At 37.5% G+C, this 15179-nt stretch overlaps 1 protein-coding gene across 2 annotated transcripts in view; it reads left to right on the plus strand.

Moving 5' to 3' along the window:
* Positions 1-15179, plus strand: part of FBN2 (fibrillin 2) — a 174824-nt gene that overhangs the window by 63165 nt on the left and 96480 nt on the right. For both annotated transcript variants that reach the window (XM_054186701.1, XM_054186702.1), the window contains exons 8-14: positions 1039-1164; positions 3167-3319; positions 4100-4333; positions 5228-5365; positions 12371-12490; positions 13073-13198; positions 13859-13981. In XM_054186701.1, the coding sequence (XP_054042676.1) occupies positions 1039-1164; positions 3167-3319; positions 4100-4333; positions 5228-5365; positions 12371-12490; positions 13073-13198; positions 13859-13981 (1020 nt within the window). The remainder of the gene's footprint in view (positions 1-1038; positions 1165-3166; positions 3320-4099; positions 4334-5227; positions 5366-12370; positions 12491-13072; positions 13199-13858; positions 13982-15179) is intronic.

Below are 15179 nucleotides of genomic sequence, written 5' to 3' on the forward strand. Positions count from 1 at the left end.
TTTTCTGATAATGCCTCCCATGTTAAACCAGTTCGCTGGTTAAAGTTCAGAGTTCACATTCACTGAAAATCATTTGAAAAGATAATGTACAGAGGTCACTTAAAAACAAAATAAGGTTACTAATTCATATGTCTAAAAAATACCACAGTTGTAGAATGAAGTGGTTACTTAAAATAGCTTGCTTGTATAAATCGTAGTGATAGTCTTTCCTGCTGTTCTTCCCACTTGTATTTCCTCCATTCCAGTTTGCTCTGCTATGCTTCACATCTCTAACAATACAGTCAGCCTGGTTCCTTCCAGTTTGTCTTATTTTCTCAGCTCTTCATTTTGCTTCCAGTTCGTGCTGGGACACACAGCAGAGCATGGTAGTCTAAGTCCTGGTGCCAAGTGCCCTTAGCAGACCCTTGTTACCTACAGCAGCTCGTTCATCTGCTTGATGACATCACACTTTCTATGTATTTACATACAAAATTGTTTCAGTGTTCAGATGAGACCACTGCTTTTAGTTAGCAGAACCATTTGAATGGATTAAAAATACCTGAAAAAGAGTAAAAATGCAACATTTGGTCACATTTGAAGAGCTTGGACAAAATTCTTGCTTCCAGTTGGAGAATTAGAAGGCCAGAAAGTGGTCAGATCTGATGAATAATATTTCTGTGGTCGCAGAAGCCCAGACCTGTCATGCTTGGCTGCTGTACCATCCCTCTTCCTTCAGCTCAAATGCAGGATGTGTATTTTGGTATTGCATTGTAGCTGTTGCGTGCTTCCTAGAGATGGTACTCAGTATGTGTCATTTAGAGGAAATCCCAGGCTGCTGTCATGTAGTCTGTGATTCGAAGTGGTGTGCTCCTTAAATGTATAAGGAAAGCCTCCATTAGGTGGCAAACAAAATTATTTGCAGTATGCAAACACCAGCATTATGCTATTGGATCTGAGTTGAATAACAACTTTGTTTCAGAAAAGCTGTCTTTGCCTCTTTCTAATACTACATGGTCAAGTGCTCTGCTAATTATCCTATGTTCTTTCCTTTTTGGATAGATATTGATGAATGCAGCATCATCCCAGGAGTCTGTGAAGGTGGTGAATGCTCTAACACCGTGGGAAGTTATTTCTGCATCTGCCCACGGGGTTATGTCACATCTGTGGATGGCTCCCGCTGTGTTGGTAGGTATTCCACCCTGTAGGCTTTTAGACCTCTCAAGGTTATCAAGGCAATTTAATTAAGCAGCAGAACTTTTGTCCCAACCATCTAGCACTTCCCCCCTCCCTCCCCGGACCTCACTATGTGCTAACTAACTGGTATTGCTGATCCAGCTACTTAAAATTCATAGCAGATGATGATGATGATTGCCACTGCAACCACCTTTATGTAGGCTTTATGTAGACAGTGGACCCCTCTGTGTTGATGGTATTGTAGCCTGAGAACTCCTGCCTGAGACCTCATTCTTCATAGGAAAAAAGTAATTAATATCTCTCTGTTGTCTAGGCAAACATAGCAAATATTAATTGTAATTGTTTCTTTAACCTGCATCTGATAAAACCAAAAACTAAGCTCATTTTGGTTCTAATGGAGAAAACATTTATCCATTGTTATTTCAAGTTCCATCTTACATAGGTTAATTTAACCTTTAGAGATCCATATAAGGCACATATATAAACTCTGAAGTGTATACTGAGGTGCCACTAATTTGGCTGTAACAGAAAATAGACCAAATACTAGATTTCAGTAGATTGCAGCTTTTATAGGACAATTTATTTAAAACCTGTTTCTATGTTATAAAAGAGACGTATGCTTATTTTCACATGTGGTATTTTCTTTTAAAGAGCTGCACATGTCAAATATACAGTATAAACCATTGTGATGAATGAACTAAAAATACCATGTACCATGTTTAAAAAACATTAACAATTGCTAATGTCTTTTCTACATCACATGTGGTTCTTCTTGTTTCAGACATCTCAAACCACTTTGTTCTCATGTTGGGAAAGGGATGGGCATTCTGATGAATTACAGATAAATGATGTAAGCCAGTAGCAACCCAAGACCTACAAGTGATTTCACATGGATAATTTTTTGCACAATGTACCCAGCTTTTGTTATCCAGCTTCATCTGATAAGTGCCAAACTTCAAGTATATTGTGGCTAGCCTCAGGAATACTGAGAACCGATGATTTCCAATATGATAAAAATTTCTATGGATTTTGGCATGGTTTACAGTCTGATTTCTAAAGTCAGCTCCCAGAACCAATTTCACACAAATCACATGCCCTAGTCCGCTAAGGCAGGCCTTTGTGTCACAGAGTCTCCTTCCCTTAAATGAGCATGTGTCTGAAAGTTCTTGTGCTCTCAAATGTTTATACTATTGGAGTATAATTTGTATACTCTAGAAGTATAGTTTCTCCTGTACTTAGGAGAAAGTGAAGAATATAATCCTTATTAATACAGATTATTTTATTCTTCCTGGTTTAAGATAAATATTTGCTTTTAACCAAAATACCAGGATGAGCTTGGTTATTGTAATTGGTACTATGTCTTTCCAAATTCATTGAGCTTTTCTCCTGATCAGCATTCAGGAGCGTGACAATCAAAGATCTAGGATGTGTCCTTGAAGGAACTGGAATGTAAAAAAGACTGACATGTTTATATAGAGTAGTTTTCACATGGCACTAATAAAAATACTGTCGCACATTCAGTCTCCTGAGCAGAGCAGACTGGATAGCATTTCTTCAGTCAGATACATCTACACCAAGGAAAAAATCATTAAATGAATTTACTGATGTTGCAGATGTTACATGAAAAGTCTTGATTTTTGTCATAGTAGGCTTTTTATGTATTTTTATCTAGTTTCTATTTGTATTGCTTTGTATCTTTTGTATCATCCATATTTCTTGTTAGCTTCAGCAGACTTTAAGATTGCATGTTTGATTAATGCAAGACTAGTGTCACTGCACATACGTGATCCTGCAGTAAAGCAAACATAGAATGCATTGGTGCTGATCACCTCTGATAAGAATTGGGTGTGTTTCAGAGTATTTTTGGATTTGGTTTGTGTTTTTTTTAGTACAACTTTTTAAACATTTTAGTCCTTACATGAATTGAATAAAGGGAAGTAATTTTGAGAGTTCATGTTACTATTTTTGGTTTTCTTTTTAAATTAACTTCCAGATCAAAGGGCAAGTACATGTTTCTCTAACCTAGTGAGTGGCCGCTGTGCACAGGAGCTTCCCGGTAGATTCACCAAAAGGCAGTGCTGCTGTGAGTCTGGCCGGTGCTGGGCCATTGGGTCTGTTCCAGAGATGTGTCCTGTCAGAGGATCTGGTGAGTGGCTGGCTGGTTGGTTGGTTGGTTGGTTGGTTGGTTGGTTGGTTTTCTCCTTCTTCTTGCCCATTCTAGTTGGGATGGAGGTCACTGGAATATTTTAAACGGCTTTAGAATGTAGGTTAAATGGAAAAAGAGAGTCAGAAATTACATTATTATTCATTCTTGTGTTTTTAATACTGATGTTACCATCTGTGAGCCATTTTTTTCTGGTCCATGACTGTTGGGGACTAGTTTGTTTAACATCCTTTTGTTGACTTTGGAAATAGTTCTTGGGAAATGGGAAAGATTTTGTGGTTAAGCTCAAAGAGGAAATGACTCTGAGGGTCCATAGTTCATTTTGATTTAAAGGAACAGCTGCTCTCTTGTTCCATTAAATTTTGGGTTACTTTGAACTAGAAATGCATCAGTATTTCATTTATTCTTTCAGCTCTGTTCACAGAACAATAGTCCACATCCCTAGTGAAATGTATTTTCAGTTTATCTATATCAAGATCTCTGAGTGACCAGGGAGTTACAGTGTTGCTGGCAATGCATCGACAAAAAGGTTTCAACAAATAGTTTTAAATTACAGTATTTATCTTTATTTTTTTTGTGTCTTTTGTTAAATAACACCTGTCACAATCATGGATTGGGGGTGGGAGAGGGAACACATAACATCAAAGAAACAAGGAGTTGGTGTTCTGGTTTTTGTAGCATACAAAGATCTGTACCTTCATTATAAGCTGACTCTGAAGGCTTGATTTACTTTATGCTTCTCTGTGTGTTCCTGTTTAATAGATGAACACCGCAGACTTTGTGTGGATGGTGCTTCTGCTGGAGGTGGTTCCAGAGGTGGTGGGACAGGAGGAAATGGGTTCCTTCCCAGTGGCAATGGCAATGGCTACGGCCCAGGAGGAGCAGGATTCATTCCCATCCCTGGAAGCAATGGTTTCTCCCCAGGTGTAGGCGGAGCAGGGATAGGGACAGGTGGTCAAAGTCCCACTGGAAATGGCCCAATAATTACAGGGCTAAGTAAGTACTTGCATAGTTGTGACTTCTTTCTCTCTTTTTTTAATTCCTTTTATTTTTCCTTTTTTTCTGCTTGGTTTTTAGTCTGGAAAAGATACGGTGTTCTTAACACAAAAATCCCTTTGTATTTAGGACTTTTAAGAGACCTCAGTTGATATATTAGTAAGTTCAAGAGACCTTTTTTTAACAAGAGTTCAGAGGTAGAAATTTTTTTCTTCACGTCAGTTATAGAGTCCTTGAGCCTATGCTGTCCCTGCTGATCTGTCTTGGTCAGCACTAATAAAACTCCAAATTTCTAAGTGTTTTCAAAAAAAACCCACTAGGGTTTAAAATAAACTGTTCTTTTTTCTTTTTTCTTCCAAATGTGCAACTTACCTATTCTGCACGAACACTGCATTGACTGAAAGCCCAAGATGAGTAATATTCAGACGGAAGTCTCGTATATGTAAAGTTGCTTGTAACATGCATAAGCATGTCTCTAGGATGAGAACCATAAAATGCATGCAAGGATTATTATACAAGTATTATAAAGACAGGTAAACCAAAAATAGTAAGCATATAGGAACAGACAGCTTCAACTTTCATCCAGATTGTGGTTTATTCTTGAGGCCACTGACAATCTAATCAGGCTATACAAGTAAATGGTAAATCATAATTAAGACTGTTTGTCTAATGTGTTTTTTCTTTCTGAGAGCTACTTGTTTTTGTTAGTTTACTGTTGCGTCAACACATATGGAAAAATACTTGATTGGAAAAAATACTTGGAAAAAATACTTGATTTGATAGATATATTTATGCACCTGATAACATGCTTTCTGAAGTCAAGTATAACCTTCATATTTACTTCTATTTGAAAATATGAATATTTGTCACATGTTCTGTTTTTTTTTTTATTAGCAATACTCAATCAGACAATAGACATCTGTAAGCACCACCTCAACCTTTGTTTAAATGGACGTTGTATACCAACCCTTTCTAGTTACCGATGTGAGTGCAACATGGGATATAAGCAAGATGCAAATGGAGATTGTATTGGTAAGTGGACATTTCTAAAATCCATTTTCACTTTTAAAATGCTAATATTTTTCCACCTGTTTTTTTTTTTTTTTAAAAAAAACATATTCTTTTTCTCCTACATACGTACAAATTGTAATGATACTGCTCTCGTAGGGAGAGTGCAAAGACCATCACATTACTTACACTAGAATAACTTAAAATCTTTTTGTGAGTTAACTGTTTCCTTAAAAAAAACCAACAGAAGTCTTTAATCGCAAATATTGGTATTGAGTATTTCTGTACTTGGTGCATATTGTACATTTTTGTCTTCATGTTCAGTAAAGTAAGTTCTGTTCTATGTTCTCTTCTGTTATGCTCACATAGCTTCATTTTTGCTACAGCAGTTAGTGTCTAGTTATGTTCAAGATAATGAAGGGCAGAACTTACATTTTACCTGCTCGTAAGGATGAATGACAGTTTGAAAGATACCAAGTCATTAAAAAAATGTATGAATTAACTTTTCGTTATCTTTACATTTCATATGAAAATATTTAATGCTAACTTTATAAAACAAGAGCTGAATTTGGGATTCTGCACTCTTATTCAGTTACTGTGGGCTTCACTCTTGCAGTGTTAAAGGTTCATCAGGTATTTCAGGGAAATAAAGAGTTTGTGGGTTCTGGGGTAGTTGTGTGGAGAAGAATCCTGTATGCAGGATACGGCTTAGTATGTATATAGGATCGATCCTAAATAGAAAGGTCTGGTTATATTTCTGATTGAACATTTGCTTACTAATTTTTTATAAAGAGATTTCAGATCTGTGAATGGAAATACTGTACAAGAGCTTGTTAGCGTTAGGCTTTTCTCACTGACACTGTGCTTTTAGAATAAATTTCTAGCATGCCTGTGAATTAGAGGAAAATACAGAAACAAAGGAATGCGGAAGATTGCAGCTACATGAATCCCTAAAAAAATCTAATTGAAGACTATGCAGTTTACAGTATGCAAGTGAGAATAGTACAGGCAGATTCTGACATACATGCAGCAGATGGGGTATCAACCAGAAGCTGAGCTGGGAACACTGCATCTCTGAGTTGCAAATTCTTCCGCCTCCCACTGAATTGCAAACTGAGTACCAGGACCTGCCAGGCTTGGCACCCTGCCTTCTGGAAAAGTGAAATGCGACAACTGTTGAGTAGTGCTTTTCCTTTGATGTCCCTGTTTCTTATCATGTTTAAGCTCTCTGTTTTCCTTTCTTAAATCAGCTTGATATGCTGCACCTCTAAGTTTGTGAGTCCCCTTAGCTAGGCCTTCTCTTGCACCAGAGAGGTCGGTTATACTTAGATCATTTCTGACCATTGTTTGTACAGCCGCTTCTTTAGAAATGTCAATTGATGGAGATTCCACCACTTCCCCAGGAAGTTGTAGTGCTCCAGTAGTTGAACTTCCAGAAAGTTTTCAGAACGTCTAATCTAATTTGAACACTATTTTGCAAAAAATCTCAGCTCAATTGTTTCTTGTCCTATGCCCAGTATATAAGGAAAGCAGTTCAGTACCTTCCTCTTTGCATTTTTGTGTATTTGAAGACTGTTACGGTTCTTCTTCCAAGTTGTCCACTATGATATAGCAAGCCCAACTTTTTCACCTGTTTTTGTTTGGGTGAAAGTTTTCTGTACCTCTGATCTCTGGCTAGGAAATTCAAGACACTTAGTATCTTGCTGTGTCCTTCGGCCCCAGGAGGTAAAAGTGCATTGTAAAGTGGGAGTGGGAGTTTTACTATACATCTGTCTTCCATGGATATTCTTTCTTTACAGTACATGGAAAGAGCCCTGGCACTATTGTTCCCAGTGCTAAATTTTACATTGCTGAAATCAGTAATATTTTTAACTATGATGGACCTTGACTCTTGAGGAACTGTCTTGAAATGTGCTGGGCATCTTCTGAGAGCTGGCATATTGAACTACTGTTTCGTGATGAAATCTAGTTCACAGCTTGTAGTAGAGGAGCAAGTTGAAAATATCTGAAGCACACAGATATTTGTTATCTATTTGATAATACACAATCTATTTATGACTTTTTTTTTATGTTTGCTTTCTAAGTTCAAGTGAAGAAATATAGATGAGTAATAATAATGATTGTTACAAAGCTAGCAACAAAGGCCTTTCTAAACTTTACTTTTTGAGGCAACCATCCTGTGTTCAAATCACTAAAAAGCAGTGATAAATAACATTGTGGTGGAGCATGATTATGATAAATGCTTGCTTATGCTTATAAAGAATTATTCTACATGAAGAAATATACTGAAAGAGCACATAGCTGTAAAAAATGAGCCTGCATACCATGGAAAGTCATGGTGTCACCTGTCCCTAAAATAATTTCCTGTTAAGGTAAGACAGATTCGACTGAGCTACTTTGTGCTTCAAATCAGCAGGCTGAATAAAGGTGGCATGTGATTAAGTAGCAGTTCACCATGGTATATGAGATTTGAATGCTGTTAAACTCACAAAGCCCTTTTCTAATTTGCAAAGCATGGAAAATAAATGGAAATGCAGAGGTAAAAATTAGCATGGTTTGATACTATTACAATCATTTGATTATTAATCAAATGCATATATTGATAATTTGTCATACGTAAGTTAAAAGACTAGGAAAAAATGAATAGTGGAAAATAAACCAAAGCAAATCTGGTTGCAGGTGGTAAGGTTAACTCCTAAATAAGATGTAACTCCAGATTAAATACTAGATATTAATAATACTAGAAAATTTTAGGTAAGTAGATAAACCAAAAGCCGCACCTGAGTTTGGGTCACCGTTTAGACTTCTGCTGTTACTGAACACCAGTTTCAACTACTGGCACAAAAGAAATGGTGCCTTTGGCTCCTTTTTGGCTTCCCAGCCTAAATGACCAGGTATTCATGTATTAATCTGAGAGTGGCTTTTTGGATTAGTCCAGAACAGGATTAAACTTTGTAGTTAAGCCTCTCGTGAAATGCTTCGTTTGCTCTATCTTTCTGCCCCTTTATAGTTAGGTTGCAGCAAGTAAAGTTACACAGATTTAATTTAAACTTTATATTTTTCAATTCTCATTGAAGAAATAGTGCATGAAAAAATAAAGTAGGTCAACCATCTGTGGTTTAAAAGGCCCATCAGATTTAAATGTCTGGGTGCTGAAATTGATTCTTCTAAACAGCTGGCTGGCATTGTGTCCTCTTCTGTGGGGTCACCCTCTAGACCACCAGCCTTGCCATTTACCTTCCACTCCAGGCTTGCGCTAATAGTGAAGTTTTATCTGATTTTCAGTTTGAGGTTTAAGTGCCTGAAAACTGTCGGACTAGACTGAGAAGTGCACGGAAAAAAAATATTGTAGACCTGTTTAATTCTCGAACACAGAGTTAGATGCCCAGGAAAAAGGAGTACTCAGATAGGGAACTTAGTCTTGACTTTGTAATGCACACCCCAGCATGAAATGGTGGTCTGAAAATTGAGGCAATTTTGGATACATTAGGATCAAAACAAAAATTTCAGCTGGTTTCACAAAAGTGGAAGGTGCTGTGCCAGATACAGTAGTGTTCTAGATTGGAAGAAAGGAAAAAAACAACCAACAATGGCTTCCAGCAAATTTAAGTGTCATTTTGCCTATATTTTTCTGTATGAAACAAATCAGTCATTATTTTGACTCTTCAGTTGTTTGCCTTTTGAGTAGCTGCTTGTATTCCGAAGACTTTTTATAAGAGAGTGTACTTTATGAATATTTATCTTAGACAATACAGCTTTGTTTCACTGCTATTTTCTAGTAGTAGTATAAAGAAGAAACCATAGTATCTTAAGTACCACACTGAATTGTGTGTGGTTTGTGAATGGTAGTTGCTATGTAGGCAGGAACTTAACTACATGGAATTTCTGTGTGTACTGATACATATTAAATGAAATTAAAGCTTTGCTTTAATCTAACTTGGATACTCTTCTCATTACTGAAAAAAAAGTCCTGGGGCGTTGGGAACAGTTACATTTCACCGTGTGGGGTAAGGTTAATGGTGTATAAATGAACACTGCTTCCATACCGCTCTATCTCTCTGGCTGCCTACTCCCCAAGCAATAAATAAAGAACCTGGAAATCATTAGATATTTATGTATAAAGTCTTATTTCAAAATTATCCTGCCAAATAAAAAAATAATGGTGTTACATACTGCTCTCTGACCTAAACTTGTATTATGCTTCTCTCATGATGGAACATGCCTGATGGGTCAAGGACCATACGTCTCCTTAGTGATCTGACACTGAATGGTCAGTCCCCTTCCCCAAATAGATATTATTATTACTTTTCTTTATTTCTTTATGTTTATAAAAACTCTGGATAAAATTGTAGAGACTTTGAAAGTGGCAGCAAGCCTGTAGCTGTGCTGTGTTGAATTTTAGTTGTTTTGAGAATACAAATCTGCATATTTTAAATTTTGTAATGTATCTTCAGACTCATCACAGTAGGTCTTAAGGGGGTTTTGGAAGTTCCATATTGTGTCTAGTGAAATTCTGACAAGTGTTAGAGATGAAACACTGAAAAGTGAAGATAAGTGTGATGCAAGTGGTGAAAGAGAAATATTTGACACTGAAGAGTGTTGTGCTGGGAGACAGAAAACGTAGGTTAAATATCTCTGTCTCAGATGTTTCCTGTTTATACTTCTGGAATATGCATGGTTGCAATGCAAACTCAAAGCCAACTACTCCTTTATATTAACATATATTTGCCATTTCCCTCTTTTATCAAGAGCTTATAAAAATAAGAGCATCTTAAGATGCATATTTTATATGGAAATCATCTGATGCACATGGCTTTGGAAGGATTTTCTAAGCTTAAGTGAGCTGTTTCACAGAGGAACACTGCATTCCTGCTGTACAATTTATAAATTAATTTACAGCAGGATACATTTCTAGAATGAGCATGCTTTCTTCAACAGATGAAGCAAGTTGAAACCTATAATAAAGAAAGTCATAAATGTCATTGGCTGTAGGAAAACTAAATAAAATAGATGAGTGCCATATCTAGTATTTATAAGTTCCCCCTGTCCTCCCCTATACTAAAGCAAGATAAATATGCAGTAAAGTCATTTGAATTAATTAATATTTGACAAAATATTATTGTGAAAATGTGGTTTAGAGTTTGAGTTTTCTTGGTAGCTGAGGACTTTGTTCTGAAGGAATTATGTGTGATCCTCCTTGACATCCCATATCAGCTGAGCACAGAGTTAAAAATACACAATCTAGCACTCATGAGAAAGAGTATCGCAACAGCCAGGTACCCTAGAGAAGCACGAGAGCAGGAAACTACTATAATTACATAGAAGTCTACTCCAGTGTAAAGACACAGTCACTGTTTTTTTCATTGTATTTAACGTTCGGAATGTCTCTTTTCTTTATCTTCATTCTTGTGGTTTTAATGGAGTGGTGCTATCAGCTGCTATGCAAATGTGAATGAGCTATGCGTGAAAGGAGGTATTTAATTCTTTCATTTACTTTGCCTTCATTCATGTAACTGTTTACCCAAAGCGATCTGATTACATCTAGGCACGAAGAATGCTGTAAACCAGCTCGTTGAATCAGTGATTTGGGTAAACTCAGATCTCTTTGATATGTATATTGACAGCTTAGAGAGTTGGGGTTGTTCAGCCTGGAGAAGAGGAGGCTCCGGGGAGACCTTATAGCAGCCTTCCAGTACTTAGAGGGGGCCTACAGGAAAGATGGGGACGAAATTTTTAGCAGGGCCTGTTGCAATATGACAAGGGATAATGGCTAATATTTCTGGTAGCGTACACTGCAAAATGCATGGGAAAATTGTCATTACTAAGAACTGATCAGTAGTGGCTTTACTTAGCTCCAGGTTCCTATAGCATCTTACAGGCAGATACCACAAATCAGCATTGGCTTTGTGGTGTTAAAGCCTACTTAAATGAAGAGATGAGTAATTTCAGACCTATAAGTGAAATGGAGGGCATAGCTGGAGGTGATTGATTAAGAAAGGGGGATTTCATCAAGGAATCCATTCAGTTTGTAACCTGTGAATTTAGCTGTAGCAGAGAGGAGTTGCTCAGGTCATCCTCTGGTAGCTGCAGGTGAGACTGAGCCATCGGTCCTACCTGCCAGACCAGAGGGATGGCCTCACTTTGCTCCCTCGATCACAGAGGGCAAGGATCCTGGCAGGGTTTAGAGGAGCATAGTGGGGAGGGAACGATCAATGTTATTTTAGAGCTGGGAATAGCTATCTCGGGCCAAAGACACAGCTGACTCATGGATAACCACTGTGGATCAAATTTGGGAAGGGTTCTTGAAAGGAGTTAAAGTTCTCAGAGCACTGTATCAAATTTATTTCTAATCAGTTACCTAATATTTAAGGTGATTAAAGTGTGTTTGGTTTACTAAAAACCTTTGGAAAGGAGAGTAAGGTACATTATAGAAAAGGGCTCGATTGAGTCTGGCATTACTCCAATGCAAAGACTGGGGTTGATGGTGCAATGGGGCATAAATAATTGAGATGTGGTGCACAGACTGTGGTCTCATTAAGAATCCCTCCCGCTGGTGCGTGGCCCCTCCTCACATTTCTACAATAAACTTGTAGCATAATGGAGGGGTTTTGGATGCTATGATTTGCTCTAATTTTAAAATGCCAATTTTGATTTGCATTGTTTTTATTCCAAAGAAGAACAAATGGTCATTCACTTAAATGAAACTATGTTGAATAAAGTGTTGTTCACTTTCACTAGGCAACCATCAGATCCCATGTCTCAAAATTCTCACACATATTTTTTCTTTTGTCTTTCAAGATGCATATAAATGATGTAGTAGGATTTCACTTCTTAAAAATGTCTGCCTAAGACAGAGAACTAAGAACAGCTCTGTGTTCTTAGAAAAGTAATGATTTTGCACGAAGGACAAGTTTTATTAATTAGCATTTGACTGTTGGTTACTGCCTTTTCCACTTAGAAACTTCTAGACTTGAAAAAAAAAGTTGTATACGTTGTGAAGTCACTAATGCTCCTCTATGCTGCCAACAGATGTTGATGAATGCACATCAAACCCATGCTCTAATGGAGATTGTGTCAACACACCTGGTTCCTATTACTGCAAGTGCCACACAGGTTTCCAGAGAACTCCTACCAAGCAAGCTTGCATAGGTAAGAAAATTTGTTTCACGTCTGCTGACATTGCAGATGTTCTGACCCCTTATGTCAGATACCATTGGAGTTCAAAAAATAGTTAGCAATGCAATTTCAGTAAATTCCAACAGTTGTTATATTAATTTGAGCTCCAGTTCTGGGCTACAATTCCATTTGTTCTGTTGTTGCCTTTTAATGTTTATCCATTATTCTGGAATATCTGTCACTTGGATAGGCAATTCCCCTGCCAGGAGTTCCACAAAAAAATCAGGAAATAGACTATTAGCACAACAGGTGTATATTTGTGTATTTACACAGATGAAACTGTGAGTAGGGTTTTTAAAAGTATTCATAAAGTAATTGCTGAGCATCACAAGATATAGCATTGTATCATTTATTTTACAAGTCTGTAAAATAATATTTTTCCTATCACTGATGCAATGAGAATAAATTTTTAAACATCTTTGGAAAATTTTTTCAAGTAATATTTAAATAACATGCCAATATTTTTCAAAGCAATAATTGTGACTATACACGTTTTTGTCTTAGAGTAGTTGTCTGATTATGTTGTTGTTTTGTTTTGGGGTTTTTTTGCCTTAGATATAGATGAGTGCATCCAGAATGGTGTTCTTTGTAAAAATGGCCGGTGTGTAAACACTGATGGAAGTTTCCAGTGTATTTGCAATGCTGGGTTTGAACTGACTACGGATGGAAAAAATTGTGTGGGTAAGAACTCTTCTAAATAAAGGGACGGGCATTATCATGGTGATTCTAGAAACTGTACTTCATATTACAGTTAAGGATCATTAAGGATTACCTTTTTTTGAAATGAAGTATGACCTGAGTTGAACTTACAGCCCCTGCATTCAAATAGTTATTGTACAGAATTGCATGATTTCAAAGAAAACTTGAGGTAATTTTTGTTTTTGAAACCACATGTCTCCTCAAGAGTCCCAGGTAACTCAGTGCCAGGAATAACGTTTTTCCCTAAAGCTTCTTAGCAAGTGCTCCATATATCAGCACTGCTGAAGAAATAACTGTTTTTAATTTTGACTATACTGTGTAAAAAAAAAAACTTCCTAGATAAATTTAATTCTGGCAGATGACTGAAGCTTTTCATCCTTTCATGTAAGAAAGACAGAGGCACCCTGTTCTTCTATACATAGTCTGCTGAAACACACAAAGTAACTGATCACAGTGGGAAAAAAAATGGCTCCTTTGTCCACAGTGTGAAAACTCTTCAGATAGATACTTCATCAAAGTTATAAGTAGAATTTAATCTTCAAGTGAAGGAATATGTCACATCAGTCCTGATCATTTATTTTTGCTGTGTTGTCTTCTGTAAGGTGAAGAACTATAAGCAGTTTTCTTTCCAATATTTTGCAGACCACGATGAGTGTACCACTACAAACATGTGTTTAAATGGGATGTGCATAAATGAAGATGGAAGTTTTAAATGCATCTGCAAACCAGGATTTGTTCTGGCTCCAAATGGACGTTACTGTACTGGTATGTAGAACTGAGGGGTAATGCAGTAAGACAATCTTGATTGAAAATGGCTTTTCTCATCCATTCATTCATGTAAGAATGGCAATCTCATCACATGGATTTAATATCATACTAATACCTTACCATTACAGTAGATTTTTTAAGCTGCCTGGAATAGAAATAGGTCTTTCACTTACAGAAAGAAATAACTGAATTATTTAATAGTATTGTGAAAACTACAAGAGACGATAAATCAGCTTTTGAAAAGTCTTGGATCATTGTAAATGCAGCAAAATATGAAGGCCCTTCATGAAGTGGTAAAGTGATCAGCAATATGGGAAGTTTAAAAGTTTTTAAAGATTTTACATTGATGAACACAAACAAGCGTGTTTTCCACTTCATTATTCTGACAATTTAGAGTGCATAATACTTAAGACATTGTATTTACCACATAGCGTTACAAATGTTTTTAAGTGAAGTCATTGAAAACTTATATTAAACATTTTAAAAATAGACTCTGATTTAGCTTCGGTTTAAGTAAACTAATGCAAGATACTTGTGGCTGCCAGTAGAAGTAGACTCTGGCACAGAGTCCAGTTGGAGGCCTGTAACCAGTGGTGTCCCTCAGGGGTCAATACTTGGACCAATTTTGTTCAATATATTCATTAATGACCTAGATGAGGGGACAGAGTGTATCCTCAGCAAGTTTGCTGATGATACCAAGCTGGGAGGGGTGGCCAACACTCCAGAGGGCCGTGCTGCCATCCAGCGTGACCTGGACAGGCTGGAGAGCTGGGCAGAGAAGAACCTAATGAGGTTCAACAAAAGCAAGTGTAAGGTCCTGCACCTGGGAAGGAAGAATGCCAAACACCAGTATAGGTTAGGGGCGGACATGCTGGGAAGCAGCTCTGAGGAGAAGGACCTGGGGGTCCTAGTAGACAGCAAATTATCCATGAGCCAGCAGTGTGCCCTTGTCGCCAAGAAGGCCAATGGCATCCTGGGCTGCATAGGGAAGAGTGTGGCCAGTAGATTGAGGGAGGTCATTCTCCCCCTCTACTCTGCACTGGTGAGGCCACAACTGGAGTATTGTGTCCAGTTTTGGGCTCCCCAGTTCAAGAGGGACAGGGAACTACTGGAGCGAGTCCAGCGTAGGGCAACCAAGATGATTATGGGACTGGAGCACCTCCCTTATGAGGAAAGGCTGAAAGAGCTGGGACTC

This window comes from Rissa tridactyla, chromosome Z, assembly GCF_028500815.1.
Source record: "Rissa tridactyla isolate bRisTri1 chromosome Z, bRisTri1.patW.cur.20221130, whole genome shotgun sequence".
In the NCBI taxonomy this organism is placed as follows: Eukaryota; Metazoa; Chordata; class Aves; order Charadriiformes; family Laridae; genus Rissa; species Rissa tridactyla.